This window comes from Boleophthalmus pectinirostris, unplaced genomic scaffold, assembly GCF_026225935.1.
Source record: "Boleophthalmus pectinirostris isolate CB_2022bp ecotype Guang Dong unplaced genomic scaffold, ASM2622593v1 HiC_scaffold_20, whole genome shotgun sequence".
Classification (NCBI taxonomy): Eukaryota; Metazoa; Chordata; class Actinopteri; order Gobiiformes; family Gobiidae; genus Boleophthalmus; species Boleophthalmus pectinirostris.
Window position 1 is genome coordinate 214,422 of NW_026571153.1, and position 17,557 is coordinate 231,978.

Consider the following 17,557-nt stretch of genomic DNA (forward strand, 5'->3'; position numbering starts at 1 on the left):
CCTGCACCGGAGGCGTGCACGCGTCCGTGTGCACGCGCATTGCCGGTACCGGGCGCGCTCCCGCGGCTCTGAGGCGGTAGTTTGAGGTGTTAGCTCCTCAGGCTAACGGCGTTAGCTCTGCGTGAGGCTGATGACGTCACACGCACACAGGCGTGCTCACGCGACCCTACCGCGCACGCGCTCCGACACGCGCTTCGGACCTAAACAAGAAACAAACGAGCACGAAGTACAAATACTGCAAATACTGCAATACTGCACTACTGCAGTACCTACACAGTGAGTACTACTACTACTACTACTACTACTACTACTACTACTACTACTACTACACTACTACTACAACTGCACTACTGCAGTACTACACAGTGAGTACTACTACTACTACTACTACAACTGCACTACTGCAGTACTACACAGTGAGTATGAGACTAGTACTAGTACTGCAGTCGTGTTGTTGTATTTATTTATTTATTTGTTTGTCTCCAGCAGCTGCTCCTCCAGACTGGAGCAGGTTTTAGTGACATGTAGTACTTTTACTGCAGTACTACTGTAGTACTGTCATACTGTAGTACTGTAGTACTGTCATACTGTAGTACTGTAATACTGTAATACTGTAGTACTGTAGTACTGTAATACTGTAGTACTGTAGTACTGTAATACTGTAGTACTGTATACTGCAGTACTGTAGTACTGTAATACTGTAGTACTGTAGTACTGTAATACTGCAGTACTGTAGTACTGTAATACTGTAGTACTGTAATACTGCAGTACTGTAGTACTGTAATACTGTAGTACTGTACTACTGCAGTACTGTAGTACTGTAATACTGTACTACTGCAGTAGTACTACAGTAGTACTGGGGCTGTGCACAGAGGCGTGTTTAGCTCAAGGGCACAAACACACTGAGGTTTAGAACAAACCTGCCACAGTCAGAGGTCAGAGGTCAGCTCCTGGTGTTTCTGTGTGACCTGTGGCCCTGTCCTCTGATTGGTCCTGATTGTCCTTGTGTCCTCTGATTGGTCCTCTCCTTGTGTCCTGTCCTCTGATTGGTCCTCTCCTTGTGTCCTGTCCTCTGATTGGTCCTCTCTCTCTTTCTCCTCAGCTGTGATTGGTGGAAGATGATGTCGTTGGACAAACCCTCGGCTCTGGTCCAATCGGAGCCGAAGCCCCGCCCCGTCTCCTCTCAGCCAATGGGGAAGCGGCGCTGCTCGGTGGGCGGCGGCTTCAGGGCCCCGCCCAAACGCCGTCGCCGCGCCAACAGCGAGAGCCAATCAGAGTCCATCCGGCCCAGCCACTTCCTGTTGGGAGGAAACATCTTCGACCCCCTGAACCTGAACTCGCTCCTGAACGACGAGGTCAACAGGTCAGTGACCCCCCCCCCCCCCCGACCCCCATAAGTTTGAGTTGTACAGTTGTAGGGAGTATTATCTCAGGTCAGATTCAAATTAAACAAAAATGTCCAGATTTTCAAAATAAAAGTTTGAGACACTCTGGGTTCAAAATAAAACTGTGACTCGAGTCGTGATGAAGTAAAACTGTTTTGCACTCGGGTCATTCACCATGAACTCGAGTCACTCTAGTCACATTTTCTTTGTGTTTTGTCGTTTTTCTGTATTTGACCCAAACAAAAGTCAGTTTCTGTTTCTCTTTACTGATTCAGGATCAGATTTGTCCAAAACAGAGACACTGGGACACGACTGTGACCAGACTGTGACCAGACTCTGACCAGACTGTGACCAGACTCTCTGAACCAGACCTGGGCCTGGTCCAGTTTCACTCTCGGTTCTTTTGGTCGACACAAAACAAACAGATTTGACAGAAACTGAAACATCCTGATGTGGTTTTGTTAAAAGTCTTTTTAATCTCGTCAGAATATTTCTAATCACAAGTTTCTTTGTTTAAATTCAGGTTTTACAGAAATAACAGTTTATAAACATCAGAACTACATTTCCCATGATTCACTTCAGCGCAGACGACATGAACAAACATGTTTGGACTTGAAGTTTTGTGATTATGACAGAAATAATTCACACCAAAATCATGTCAGGATTTTAAAAACAAAACATTGATATCATTGATATCATCCTCTTTCAAATGTGACGGTAAATACATATATATATATATATATATATATATATACTTTATATATATATATAAATATAAATAGAAGTATATATATATTGTAGTTTGAGATTTGGAGATCGTCACATCATTAATATTTTTATTTTTTTACCTCGAGCTGCTTCACTTTTATCTCGTGTTTTTTAAAATAACAGTTTTTTGTTCAGCAGTTTCACTTTTTCATGAGTCAAACAGAAACTTTTGAGTCTGAGCAGCGACACGACAAAAACTTTTACTCATTTGATCAACAAACACAAGTTTATTCAATCAAATCAATCAATCAATCAATAAAGTCATATTTACACAGAAGAGTTCAACATTTTAACTCCACAATAATTTCACTTTCTCCTGTGGCCCCAGAAAAAAAAGAACTTAAACTTACACTTAAACTTAGACCTGGACTTGGACCTGGACCTGGACCTGGACCTTGGACCTGGACCTGGACCCGGACCCTGTTGCTCACAGGTTCAGGTCTGTGGACTCTGAGCTCCTCCTGGTCTGAACAAACTTCAGTTTAAAGTGGTTTAGTCGGTTCTTCTGGTTTAGTCCTGGTTAGTTCAGCTTTACTGGTTTAGTTTAGTCCTGGTTTAGTCTGGTTTAGTTCTGGTTTAGTCCTGGTTTAGTCGTTCTGGTTTAGTTAGTCTGGTTTAGTTCTGTTTAGTTCTGGTTTAGTCCTGGTTTAGTCTGGTTTAGTTCTGGTTTAGTCCCTTCTGGTTTAGTTTAGTCTTTAGTTCTGTTAGTTTAGTCCTGGTTTAGTTCTGGTTTAGTTTTCCTGGTTTAGTCCTGGTTTAGTTTTCTGGTTTAGTTTAGTCTCTGGTTTAGTTCTGGTTTAGTCCTGGTTTAGTCCTGGTTTAGTCCTGGGTTAGTCCTGGTTTAGTCCTGGTTTAGTCCTGGTTTAGTTCCTGGTTTCTGGGTTAGTCCTGGTTTAGTTCTAGTCCTGGTTTAGTGGTTAGTCCTGGTTTAGTCCTGGTTTAGTTCCTGGTTTAGTCCTGGTTTAGTTCTGTTTAGTCCTGGTTTAGTTCTGGTTTAGTTCCTGGTTTAGTCTGGTTTAGTTCTGGTTTAGTTCTGGTTTAGTCTGGTTTAGTCCTGGTTTAGTCCTGGTTTAGTCCTGGTTTAGTTCTGGTTTAGTCCTGGTTTAGTCCTGGTTTAGTTCTGGTTTAGTCCTGGTTTATTCTGGTTTTCCTGGTTTAGTCCTGGTTTAGTTCTGGTTTAGTCCTGGTTTAGTTCTGGTTTAGTTCCTAGGGTTAGTTCTGGTTTAGTTCTGGTTTAGTCCTTAGGGTTTAGTTCCTGGGTTTTAGTCCTGGTTTAGTTCTGGTTTAGGGCCGCCTCCTGGGGGAGCCTCGGTGAGTGACCCGCCGCCGTCCAGCTGACCCCTGAGACCCGCCGACATCAGACCCTACCTGCGGGGCCAACAGACGCCCACCGCACCCCACAGCCACAGTACTTCAGAAAGTACTACCACTACTACAACTACTGCAGCCAGTACTACAGAGCAGACCACAGCCAGTACTGCACACAGTACTGCACAAAGTACTACAGACTCCACACAGCACACAGTACTGCACACAGTACACACACAGTCACAGTACACACAGTACTACACACAGTACTACACAGTACTACACACAGTACTAACACAGTACTGCACACAGTACAGACAGACACACAGTACTAACAGTAACACACAGTACTGCACAGTACTACACACAGTACTGCACACAGTACTACACACAGTACTGCACTCACAGTACTACACAGTACACACAGTACTACACACAGTTACTACACACAGTACTACACACAGTACTACACACAGTACTACACACACACAGTACACACAGTACTGCCACAGTACACACAGTACACGTATGCACACAGTACTGCACACACAGTACTGCACACAGTACTGCACACAGTACTGCACAGTACTACACACAGGTACACACAGTACTGCACACAGTACACACAGTACAGTATCACACAGTACTGCACACAGTGCACACAGTACACACAGCAGTACACACAGTACTACACACAGCACAAGTACACACAGTACTGCACACAGTACACACAGTACTACACACAGTACTACACAGTACTACACACAGTACTACACACAGTACTGCACACAGTACTGCACACAGTACTACACACAGTACTGCACACAGTACACACAGTACTGCACAAGTACACAGCACACTACACACACAGTACACAGTACTACATACAGTACACACAGTACTGCACACAGTACAGTACACACAGTACTACACACACAGTACTACACACAGTACAGTACTGCACACAGTACTGCACACAGCACACAGTACTACACACGTACTGCACACAGTACTGCACACAGTACTACACACACTACACAGTACTACACACAGTACTACACACAGTACACACTCACACAGTACTGCACACAGTACTGCACACAGCACACAGTACTACACACAGTACTACACACAGTACTGCACACAGTACTACACACAGTACACACACACAGTACTACACACAGTACTACACACAGTACTGCACACACAGTACTACACACAGTACTACACACAGTACTACACAGTACTACACACAGTACTGCACACAGTACTGCACACAGTACTACACACAGTAGTACTACACACAGTACTGCACACAGTACTACACACAGTACTGCACACAGTACTACACAGTACTACACTACACACTGCACACAGTACTGACACACAGTACTACACAGTACTGCACACACACACACAGTACTGCACACAGTACTGCACACAGTACTGACACACAGTACTACACAGTACTGCACACAGTACACACAGTACTACACACAGTACTACACAGTACTGCACAGTACACACAGTACTACACACAGTACTACACACAGTACTACACACAGTACTGCACACAGTACTGCACACAGTACTACACACAGTACTACACACAGTACTGCACACAGTACTACACACAGTACTACACACAGTACTACACACAGTACTACACACAGTACTACACAGTACTACACACAGTACTACACACAGTACTACACACAGTACTACACACAGTACTACACACAGTACTACACACAGTACTACACACAGTACTACACACAGTACTACACACAGTACTACACACAGTACTGCACACAGTACTACACACAGTACTACACACAGTACTACACACAGTACTACACACAGTACTACACACAGTACTGCACACAGTACTGCACACAGTACTACACACAGTACTACACACACAGTACTACTACACAGTACTACACAGTACTACACACAGTACTACACACAGTACTACACACAGTACTACACACAGTACTACACACAGTACTGCACACAGTATACACACAGTACTACACACAGTACACACACAGTACTACACACACAGTACTACACACAGTACTACACACAAGTACTACACACAGTACTACACACAGTACTACACACAGTACTACACACACAGTACTACACATACAGTACACAGTACAGACACACAGTACACACAAGTACTACACAGTACTGCACACAGTACACACACTACACACAGTACACACAGTACTACACCACAGTACACACAGTACTGCACACTACACACAGTACTGTACACACAGTACTGCACACAGTTACTACACAGTACTACACACAGTACTACACACAGTACTACACACAGTACTACACACAGTACTACTGCACAGTACACACAGTACTACACACAGTACTGTACTGCACACAGTAATACACACAGTACTACACACAGTACTACACACAGTACTACTACACAGTACTACACACAGTACTACACACAGTACACACAGTACAGTACTACACACAGTACTGCACACAGTACTGCACACAGTACTACACACAAGTACTACACACTACACACAGTACTACACACAGTACTAGTACTACACACAGTACTACACACAGTACTACACACAGTACTGCACACAGTACTACACACAGTACTACACACAGTACTACACACAGTACTACACAGTAAACACACAGTACAGTACTCACACAGTACACACAGTACTACACACAGTACTACACACACACAGTACTACACACAGTACTACTAGTACACACAGTACTACACAGTACTACACACAGTACTACACACAGTCACACTACACACAGTACACACAGTACTACACACAGTACTACACACAGTACAGTACTACACACAGTACTACACACAGTACTAACACAGTACACACACATACTACTACACACAGTACACACAGTACTACACACAGTACTGCACACAGTACTGCACACAGTAATACACACAGTACTACACACAGTACTGCACACAGTACTGCACACAGTACTACACACAGTACTACACACAGTACTACACACAGTACTGCACACAGTACTACACAGTACTACACACAGTACTACACACAGTACTGCACACAGTACTACACACAGTACTACACACAGTACTACACACAGTACTACACACAGTACTACACACAGTACTACTACACACAGTACTACTACAACAGTACTACACACAGTACTACACACAGTACACACAGTACTAACACACAGTACTACACACAGTACTACAGTACTACACACAGTACTACACACAGTACTGCACACAGTACTACACACAGTACTACACACAGTACTACACAGTACTACACACAGTACTACACACAGTACTACAGACTCCACCGCAGGTACACACCGAGTACTTTCACACACCGAGTACTTTCACACAGAGTACTTATTGAACTGGAGGAGGATGGGGAGTATTAGTAGTATTTGTAGTAAAAGTACTTCTTCACAGACTCGTCTCCGTTATGGTGCGAGCTGAACACGGCGCTCACCTGTCGGGACGACTTGGCTCCGCCCCCTCAGCGCAGACACACCCACCCCCCCCTGAGCGGAGGAAACCGACGGCGACGCACCGCCTCCTCCTGCGTCACCACGGCGACCGCCAAGACTCAGCCAATCCGCTTCGAGACGCCGCAGGTGGGAGGAGCCAAGACCGACGGGTGAGTCACAGATCCCCCCACATCCCCCATCCCCGCCCACCGCCCCCATCCCCCCCCCCACCACCCCCCCATCCCGCCCACCGCCCCCCCCCCCCCCGGGTTTAGACCGAGTTTAGACCGAGTTTAGTTTAGACCAGGTTTAGACCAGGTTTAGACCGGGTTTAGACCGGTTTAGACCAGGTTTAGACCAGAGTTTAGACCAGTTTAGACCAGGTTTAGACCGAGTTTAGACCAGGTTTAGACCAGAGGTTTAGACCAGGTTTAGACCAGGTTTAGACCGAGTTTAGACCGAGTTTAGACCAGGTTTAGACCGAGTTTAGACCGAGTTTAGACCAGGTTTAGACCAGGTTTAGACCAGGTTTAGACCAGGTTTAGACCGAGGTTTAGACCGAGTTTAGACCGAGTTTAGACCGAGTTTAGACCAGGTTTCACCGGTTTAGACCGAGTTTAGACCAGGTTTAGACCAGGTTTAGACCAGGTTTAGACCAGGTTTAGACCAGGTTTAGACCGAGTTTAGACCGAGTTTAGGGTTTAGACCAGGTTTAGACCGAGTTTAGACCAGTTTAGACCAGGTTTAGACCAGGTTTAGACCAGGTTTAGACCGAGTTTAGACCGAGGTTTAGACCAGGTTTAGACCGAGTTTAGACCGAGTTTAGACCTGGTTTAGACCGAGGGTTTAGATCAGGTTCAGACCGAGTTTAGACCAGGTTTAGATCAGGTTCAGACCCTCTGTTTGACCCAGATGCCCTCCCTGTGTTGCAGCGCGTGGCTCCGCCCCTCAGGTCGGCGTCCGCGGGCGAAGGATCGGTGTCGGTATCAGTTTGGAAACTTCAGTAAGTTTTACGGTTTCCGCGGTTGCTACGGCGACGGCGAGGGCGCGGTGGGCGGGGCTGACGCGCGGCTCGCCCTGCTGGAGCCCGCCTGGTTCAGGGGCCGGCGGGCGCTCGACCTCGGCTGCGGCGCCGGTCACGTCACGCTGTTCGTCGCTCGATCCTTTTGCCCCGCCCACATCCTGGGGGTGGAGCTGGACAAACACCTGGTGCACGCAGCCAATCAGAACGTCCGACACTTCCTGTCACATGACCTGGTGCAAGCGGAGCGGGCGAGGAGACGAGGGGACGAGGACACGAGGGAGGAGACGAGGAAGGATCAGAACCAGGTTCAGGACCAGGTTCAGGACCAGGTTCAGGACCAGGACCAGGTTCAGGACCAGGTTCAGGACCAGGTTCAGGACCAGGTTCAGGACCAGGTTCAGGACCAGGTTCAGGACCAGGTTCAGGACCAGGTTCAGGACCAGGACTTGTGTGAGCTGCAGAGGATCCTGTCGTCTCTGTCGTTCCCTCAGTCGTTCAGAGTCACTCGAGGTCCCCTGTCTGCTCCTCTGCTCCCCCCGACCCGGACCCAGGACCGGACCAGAGACCAGACCCAGGACCAGACCCAGGACCAGACCCAGGACCAGACCCAGGACCAGACCCAGGACCAGACCCAGGACCAGACCCAGGACTCGTCTGTGGACTTCCCTCACAACGTCACGTTTCTCCAGGTGAGTCTGAGTCAAACTGAGGTTAAGATCAGAACCTGCACCAGTCGAGTCGTGACTTGAGACTCTGACCTTGTTTTGTTTTGAGGCGATGAGGAGATTTTGAGTTTTATTTACACACTTGATATTTTACACTTTTGTAGCTAAAACACAAAATTAAACATTTTTACGTCCAGAAAGTTGTTTCTACATGTTTGTGTTTGTGGACCTGTAGTTTTTATTCCAGCCACAACACGAGTCGACGACTCGAGTCCAGCAGCAGATTGTGAAATAACAGAATGTAGTGAACAAAAGGACGTGTAACTTTTCTTTTTTTTTATAATGTATTTTTCTTTAGTTTTAATGAAAAGGTGAACAACACAAAACATTGAACACGACAGAGAGAGAAACTAATTTAACAGACTCCATGTTTTTATATCACATTTAAATTTAAATAATATTTCAATAATATGACGGCACTTCTGTCCAAATGTTCTTTTTTTCCATTTTCTTAGTTTCATGTATCATTTCTGACCAGGTTTGAGTCTTTGATCGATGTTTGTGTCTGTGTTTCCCTGTGAATCGTGGCCACTTTGGTTTTCGTGTTATAAAAAAATCGTGATATATTTTTATATCTGTGATTTTGTGCTCGTCCGTTGAGATGTTTATATATTTTCCCATTCTTCATCTGTCACTGTAAAATGACCTGAACTTTCCCATTTCTTTTTAATATATTTAGTGTTGAGCCAGAAGATTCATGCATTTATACAGTTTAGTTATTATTCTTATTATTCTTATTATTAGTTCTGCTTCATGTGTCTTAATAAACTTTTGGATCAGAGGATTGTAGTTTCAGAATTGCTTTGCTTCAGGTTTTGGTTGTAATAACTTCTTATCTTAAGTAAGATTCCTTTAACGTGTGATTTCCTTCTATAATCTGGTAAAACCTTTTTAAACCTTTTATTATCCAGACCTTTAATCTTATGTCTGTGCCATTTGGTACAAAGCTTTGGTCAGAAACCATCTTAAGATTTTCACATCTTTATTTGTAACTTTTCATTAGGGGTAAAAAACAAAACAATTAAGAACATAAAACAGACGACGACAAAAGAAAAGTGCCTCAGGTTGATTTCCCCACAGGAGGAAACATCTCCTCGTTTCTACCTGCAGCAGGTTTAAGTTTCAAGTTTCAAGCTGCTGCAGGATCTCGAGGTTTGAGTTTCACTTTGACACAAGTCGAGTTTTGCGGCTCAACAAATGTGACAAATTTCAACATTAATAATCGACGTAAATAATCAATAAAACAAATGTTCTGAAGGTTTGTAAATCCTTGTTCACATCAGTGACTCACATCTCACCTGAGGACTGTTACTGAACAGGGGGCGTGTCCTGGTGTTGATTGTGGGCGTGTCTTGTTATTGATCGTGGGCGTGTCCTGCTGTTGATTGTGGGCGTGTCCTGTTATTGATCGTGGGCGTGGCTTCTTGTTTCCAGGGTGATTACGTGTGCGACGGGGAGGCGTGGCCTGGGCGGGGCCTGTATGATGTCATCCTGTGTCTGGGCGTGGCCAAGTGGGTGCAGCTGCAGGGCGGAGACGAGGGCGTGGCCAGACTCTTCACACGAGCCTATCAGAGCCTGTCGCCGGGCGGATTATTCCTCCTGGAGACGCAGCCCTGGATCAGCTACTGCCACAGCAAGAGAGCCTCGGTAAGACCGAGTCTGGACCGAGTCTGGACCGAGTCTGGACCGAGTCTGGACCGAGTCTGGACCGAGTCTGGACCAGAGAGTCTGGACTGGACCGAGTCTGGACCGAGTCTGGACCAGAGAGTCTGGACCCGAGAGTCTGGACCGAGAGTCTGGACCGAGAGTCTGGACCCGAGCCCGGACCCGAGAGTCTGGACCGAGCCCGGACCCGAGAGTCTGGACCGAGTCCGGACCCGAGAGTCTGGACCGAGTCCAGACCCGAGAGTCCGGACCCGAACTTAGACCTGAGTTTAGACCAGATTTTGTTCGTACTGATGTGATGATGTCATGTGAATCTTTCTCTTCTCTCCTTGTCTCCTGTCTCCTTGTCTCCTGTCTCCTTGTCTCCTCTCACCTTGTCTCCTGTCTCCTTGTTTCCTAGGAGACGACCTTCAGAAAGTTCCAGACTCTTCGTCTTCGTCCAGAGAAATTCACTTCGTTTCTGACGGAGACGATCGGCTTCAGCTCCTACAGACTGCTCACCCGCGCAGGTGTGTCCCTGTCTGTCCCTGTCTCACCTGTCTCACCCGCGCAGGTGTGTCCCTGTCTGTCCCTGTCTGTCCCTGTCTCGCAGCCCGCGCAGGTGTGTCCCTGTCTGTCCCTGTCTCACCCGCGCAGGTGTGTCCCTGTCTGTCCCTGTCTCACCTGTCACCCGCGCAGGTGTGTGTCCCTGTCCACCGCGCAGGTGTGTCCCTGTCTGTCCCTGTCTCACCTGTCTGTGTCCCTGTCTCACCTGTCACCCGCGCAGGTGTGTCCCTGTCCCTGTCGCGCAGGTGTGTCCCTGTCTGTCCCTGTCTCACCTGTCTCACCCGCGCAGGTGTGTCCCTGTCTGTCCCTGTCTCACCCGCGCAGGTGTGTCCCTGTCTGTCCCTGTCTCACCTGTCTCACCCGCGCAGGTGTGTCCCTGTCTCACCTGTCTCACCCGCGCAGGTGTGTCCCTGTCTGTCCCTGTCTCACCCGCGCAGGTGTGTCTGTCTCACCTGTTGTCCCTCACTGTCTCCGCGCAGGTGTGTCCCTGTCTGTCCCTGTCTCACCTGTCGCACCCGCGCAGGTGTGTCCCTGTCTGTCCCTGTCCCCTGTCTCACCCGCGCAGGTGTGTCCCTGTCTGTCCCTGTCTCACCCGCGCAGGTGTGTCCCTGTCTGTCCCTGTCTCACCTGTCTCACCCGCGCAGGTGTGTCCTGTCTGTCCTGTCTCACCTGTCCGCAGGTGTGTCTGTCTGTCCTGTCTGTCACCTGTCTCACCCGCGCAGGTGTGTCCTGTCCCTGTCCCTGTCTCAGGTGTCCCGCGCACCTGTCTGTCTCACCGCCAGGTGTCCTGTCTCAGGTCCCTGTCTCATGTCCCTGTCTGTCCCTGTCTCCCTGTCCCTGCACTGTCCCTGTCTCACCTGTCCGCCTTCCGCAGGTGTGTCCCGCTGTCCTGTCTGTCCCGTCTCACCTGTCTGTCTCACCTGTCTCACCCGCGCAGGTGTGTCCCTGTCTGCTGTCACCCGCGCAGGTGTGTTCCCTGTGTGTGCCTGTCCCTGTCTCACCCGCGCAGGTGTCTGTCTGTTCCCTGTCTCACCCGCGCAGCCTGTGTGTCCTGTCTGTCCCTGTCTCACCCGCGCAGGTGTGTCCCTGTCTGTCCCTGTCTCACCTGTCGCACCCGCGCAGGTGTGTCCCTGTCTGTCCCTGTCTCACCCTGTCCTGTCTCACCCGCGCAGTGTGTCCCTGTCTGTCCCTGTCTCACCCGCGCAGGTGTCTGTCTGTCCTGTCGCACCCGGTGAGTCCCTGTCTGTCCCTGTCTCACACCTGTCACCCGCGCAGGTGTGTCCCTGTCTGTCCCTGTCTGTCATCTGTCCCTGTCTCCCGCGCAGGTGTGTCCCTGTCTGTCCCTGTCTGTCCCTGTCTGTCCCTGTCTCACCTGTCTCACCCGCGCAGGTGTGTCCTGTCCCTGTCTCCCTGTCTCACCCGCGCAGGTGTGTCCCTGTCTGTCCCTGTCTCACCTGTCGCACCCGCGCAGGTGTGTCCCTGTCTGTCCCTGTCTCACCTGTGTGTCCCTGTCTGTCCCTGTCCCGCGCAGTTGTCCCTGTCTGTCCCTGTCTCCGTGTCCCCCTGTCTCACCCGCGCAGGGTGTGTCCCTGTCTGTCCCTGTCTCACCGCGCAGGTGTGTCTGTCTGTCTGTGTCACTGTCCCTGTCTCACCCGCGCAGGTGTGTCCCTGTCTGTCCCTGTCTCACCTGTCTCACCCGCGCAGGTGTGTCCCTGTCTGTCCCTGTCTCACCTGTCCTCACCTGTCTCACCTGTCCACAGGAAACCCTCGGCCTGTTTACCTGTTCCACAAAGGCCCCACCCCCAGGAAGTGACGCGCTGTAATCGAGGGCTCTGATTGGCCGTGACCTTGGACTTTATGAACTGTCAAAGCAAAGCATCGTGGGAAATGAGGTCCCCACAGCGACAGGAAGTGACACGTCGGACTTTAACCAATCAGACGCTTTGACTGAAATGTGTGAAAATAAACGACTCGAAATAAAGAAAAACTCTGGTCTTGGTTTAGTCCTGGTTTAGTCTGGTTTAGTTCTGGTTTAGTCCTGGTTTAGTCCTGGTTTAGTCCTGGTTTAGTTCTGGTTTAAGTCCTGGTTTAGTTCCTGGTTTAGTCTGGTTTAGTTCTGGTTTAGTTCTGGTTTAGTCCTGGTTTAGTTCTGGTTTAGTTCTGGTTTAGTCCTGGTTTAGTGGGTCTGGTCTGGTTTAGTCTGGTTTAGTTCTGGTTTAGTCCTGGTTTAGTCCTGGTTTAGTTCTGGTTTAGTCCTGGTTTAGTTTCTGGTTTTAGTCCTGGTTTAGTCCCTGGTTTAGTCTGGTTTAGTCCTGGTTTAGTCTGGTTTAGTTCTGGTTTAGTCCTGGTTTAGACCTGGGTTGGTCTGGTTTAGTCCTGTTTAGTTCTGGTTTAGTCCTGGTTTAGTTCTTTAGTTCTGGTTTAGTCCTGGTTTAGTTCTGGTTTCTGGTTTAGACCTGGGTCTGGTCTTGGTTTAGTCCTGGTTTAATCCTGGTTTAGTTCTTGTCTCAAACTGAAACTCTCTGTTCCACGTTGTGATGTCATCATGTGGGACGTGCTCCTCTGTGTTTTTAAACTCGTCTTAAACCTTCAGTGACTCGAGTGAAAAGAACGAGTGAAGGAGACTCGGGTCGTAGCGAAGGAGACTCGGGTCGTGGCGAAGGAAGTGAGAGACGTAGCGAAGGAGACTCGGGTCGTAGCGAAGGAGACTCGGGTCGACTCAGGTCGTAGTGAAGGAGACTCGGGTCGTAGCGAAGGAGACTCAGGAGACTCTGGTCGTAGCGAAGGCGACTCGGGTCGTAGCGAAGGAGACTCGGGTCGTAGTGAAGGAGACTCAGGAGACTCAGGTCGTAGCAAACAACATCTTTTATTAATTTAGACATTTATTTCTTTAAATGTTTGAATATAAAGTCATGCAAAAGCCTCACCGCAAATGAACGACAGAACAGAGAAGAAGAGAGAGAAGAGGAGCAGTGAGGAAGAGAGAGAGGAGTGAGGGAGGAGAGAAAGGAGGAGCGGAGGAGTGTGAGAGAGAAGAGAGGAGTGAAAGAGGACAGGAGGAGGAGGAGTGAAGGAGGAAGAAAAGGAGGAGAGGAGGAGTGAAGGAGAAAAGGAGGAGTGAGAGAAGAGTAAGAGGGAGGAGAGTTGGAGTGAAGAAGAGAAGAGTAGAAGGAGTGGAGGAGGAGTAAAAGGAGGAGAGTGAGAGGAGGAGTGAAGGAGGGAGGACAGGAGGAGGAGTGAAGGAGGAGTGAGATGAAGAGGAAGAGTGAAGGAGGCGCTGATTTTCATCTCATGCTCGTTACAGTAAAAACAGAGTCACATGATTAAAATGGACCAATCAGAATCCAGGTGGAGTCATGTGACCTCGGGCCGTCTCAATCACATGGTGCAAAGCCTGAAAGCCGATTGGTTCAGGCCAAAGTACGAACATGAAGCTCATTGGGCGTTAAGACTGGCAGCGTCCAATCACACGGTCGCACAGAGTCACATGACCGGCTCATGCCTTTGAAGAATAAATAAATAAACAAATAAACACACGGCCCAGGCCCCGCCCACAAACACCTGAACCACAAACACCTGCCCACGTGCCCCGAAGCAACACACCTCCACTCTGCACTCTGCCCCGGGGCGACTGCGGCAACACCTGGTCCAGTCCAAATCAAGTCTCTGATTCAAAATACAGAGTCGAGTCCAGAACCAGAGACCAGGACTGGACCGGGTCTGGACCGGGTCTGGACCAGGACTGGACCGGGACTGGACCGGGACTGGACCGGGACTGGACCGGGACTGGACCGGGTCTGGACCAGGTCTGGACCTGTTTGATTCTCTGAGTGGTGTTGTGTCAGCAGGGCTGTGGTGGGACTGATAAAGTACTACTGCAGTACTACTGTAGTACTACTGTAGTACTGTTGTAGTACCCTTCAGGGTTCAGGGTCAGGGTTCAGGGTCAGAGGTCAGAGGTGGTGGTTCAGGGTCAGAGGTCGGGGGTCTGGGCGTTTTTAAAGTGATTTTCAGGTGAAGTGTTTAAGTGGTGAGTCCTCGACGCTCCAACTCCCGACTCTGCTTCAACTCCTTAATCCTGGAACACACACAGGGTTAGACCACGTTTAGACCTGGTCTAGACCTGGTTTAGTCCTGGTCTAGTCCTGGTTTAGTCCTGGTTTAGTCCTGGTTTAGTCCTGGTCTAGTCCTGGTCTAGTCTGGTCTAGTCCTGGTCTAGTCCTGGTCCTGGTTTAGTCCTGGTTTAGTCCTGTTAGTCCTGGTTAGTCCTGGTCTAGTCCTGGTTTAGTCCTGGTTTAGTCCTGGTTTAGTCCTGGTTAGTCCCTGGTTTAGTCCTGGTCTAGTCCTGGTCTAGTCCTGTTTAGTCTAGTCTGGTCTAGTCCTGGTCTAGTCCTGGTTTAGTCCTGGTTTAGTCTCAGACCTGTGTCTGCAGCGTCGCAGGAACCTCATGATCTTTCGAGCCGCTTGGTCCTGCTTCTTCGTCAGAAACGAACCCCTGAAAAAGGACACACTTTAGTCTGGGTCTGGGTCTGGGTCCTGGTCCTGGTCCTGGTCCTGGTCTCGGTCTCGGTCCTGGTACCTGGCGCTGGCGGCCCGCTGCTTCCTCTCGTACTCCTTGTAGCTCCTGTAGTACTGCTGGATGAGGACGGCGGCGCGGCGACTCTGCTGGAAACGCTTCTGTTCATAATACGAACGGAACTTGGACTGGATCAGGATCGCAGCCTGAGTCATCTTCTTATAGAGCGCGTACTGACGGAACACAACACGTTCTACTGTTAGAACCAACGGAACAACACGTTCTACTGTTAGAACCGACGGAACACAACACGTTACTGTTAACTGTTAGAAACTGACAGAACACAACACGTTCTACTGTTAGAACAACGACTGGAACACAACACGTTCTACTGTTAGAACCGACGGAACCACAACACGTTCTACTGTTAGAACGACGGAACACAACACGTTCTACTGTTAGAACACACTGTTTAGAAACACAACACGTTCTACTGTTGACAGAACACAACAACGACGGAACACAACACGTTCTACTGTTAGAACCGACTGTTAGAAACACAACACGTTCTACTGTTAGAACCGACGGAACACAACACGTTCTACTGTTAGAACCGACGGAACACAACACGTTCTACTGTTAGAACCGACGGAACACAACACGTTCTACTGTTAGAACCGACGGAACACAACACGTTCTACTGTTAGAACCGACACACAACACGTTCTACTGTTAGAACTGGAACGACGGAACACAAACGTTCTACTGTAGAAACCGACGGAACACAACACGTTCTACTGTTAGAACCGACAGAACCGACACACACGTTCTACTGTTTAGAACCAGAACTGACGGAACACAACACGTTCTACTGTTAGAACTAGAACACAACGTTCTACTGTTAGAACACAACAACGTTCTACTGTTAGAACGACGGAACACAACAACGTTCTACTGTTAGACTGACGGAACACAACACGTTCTACGGAACACAACACGTTCTACTGTTAGAACCGACAGAACAACAACCGACGGAACAACACGTTTCTACTGTTAGAACACGTTCTACGGAACACACAACACGTTCTACTGTTAGAACTGACGGAACACAACACGTTCTACTGTTAGAACCGACGGAACACAACACGTTCTACTGTTAGAACTGACAGAACACAACACGTTCTACTGTTAGAACTGACGGAACACAACACGTTCTACTGTTAGAACGACGGAAACACAACACGTTCTACTGTTAGAACCGACGGAACACAACACGTTCTACTGTTAGAACTGACAGAACACAACACGTTCTACTGTTAAACGACGGAACACAACACGTTCTACTGTTAGAACCGACGGAACACAACACGTTCTACTGTTACGTTCTACTGTTAGAACTGACGGAACACAACACGTTCTTACTGTTAGAACTGACAGAACACAACACGTTCTACTGTTAGAACAGAGAACACAACACGTTCTACTGTTAGAACTGACGGAACACAACACGTTCTACTGTTAGAACTGACAGAACACAACACGTTCTACTGTTAGAACAGAGGAACAGGAACACAACACATTCTAACAGCTGCCCCATGTGTCAGATACACACACACACACACACACACAGAACACACACACACACACACACACAGAACAACACACACACACACACAAACACACACACAGAACACACACACAGCACACACACACAACACACACACACACACACACACACACACAGAACAACACACACACACACACAGAACACACACACACACACACACACAGAACAACACACAACACACACACACACAACACACACAGAACACACACACACACACACACACAGAACAACACACACACACACAACACACAGACACAACACACACACACACACAGAACAACACACACACACACACACACACAGAACAACACACACAGACACACACACACACAGAACAACACACACACAGACACGGAGGGGGCGGGGTCAGGTCTAAAGACACGCCCACAGACAGATGTTACCTTGAGGGCGATCCAGGTGAGCTTCAGACAGGTGAGACAGGTGAGACAGGTGTTAGTACAGGTTAGA

At 48.5% G+C, this 17,557-nt stretch overlaps 2 protein-coding genes across 2 annotated transcripts in view; one reads left to right on the forward strand and one right to left on the reverse strand.

Moving 5' to 3' along the window:
- The first annotated feature begins 398 nt into the window (after positions 1 to 398).
- Positions 399 to 12,941, forward strand: LOC110162064 (7SK snRNA methylphosphate capping enzyme-like). The gene is made up of 8 exons (XM_055156771.1): positions 399 to 416; positions 1,103 to 1,355; positions 6,799 to 6,838; positions 6,949 to 7,156; positions 7,919 to 8,699; positions 10,170 to 10,382; positions 10,801 to 10,909; positions 12,707 to 12,941. The coding sequence occupies exons 2-8, from the start codon at positions 1,119 to 1,121 to the stop codon at positions 12,757 to 12,759; spliced, it is 1,641 nt and encodes a 546-aa protein (XP_055012746.1). The 5' UTR covers positions 399 to 416; positions 1,103 to 1,118; the 3' UTR covers positions 12,760 to 12,941.
- Positions 12,942 to 13,793: 852 nt separating this feature from the next.
- The window catches only part of LOC110162074 (calmodulin-binding transcription activator 2-like), a 36,950-nt gene continuing 33,186 nt past the window's right edge, over positions 13,794 to 17,557 (reverse strand). The window contains exons 23-25 of the mRNA XM_055156772.1: positions 15,526 to 15,695; positions 15,367 to 15,441; positions 13,794 to 15,024 (exon numbers count right to left, since the gene is read on the reverse strand). Coding sequence (XP_055012747.1) covers positions 14,970 to 15,024; positions 15,367 to 15,441; positions 15,526 to 15,695 — 300 coding nt within the window. The 3' untranslated portion in view covers positions 13,794 to 14,969. The remainder of the gene's footprint in view (positions 15,025 to 15,366; positions 15,442 to 15,525; positions 15,696 to 17,557) is intronic.

Excerpts from the sequence above, each read along its gene's own strand:
- LOC110162064 (XM_055156771.1), top strand. The coding sequence starts at position 1,119 with ATGATGTCGTTGGACAAACCCTCGGCTCTGGTCCAATCGGAGCCGAAG. Across the intron at positions 7,157-7,918 it reads GGAGGAGCCAAGACCGACGG|CGCGTGGCTCCGCCCCTCAG; the intron begins GTGAGTCACAGA and ends CCTGTGTTGCAG. Across the intron at positions 10,383-10,800 it reads GCCACAGCAAGAGAGCCTCG|GAGACGACCTTCAGAAAGTT; the intron begins GTAAGACCGAGT and ends CTTGTTTCCTAG.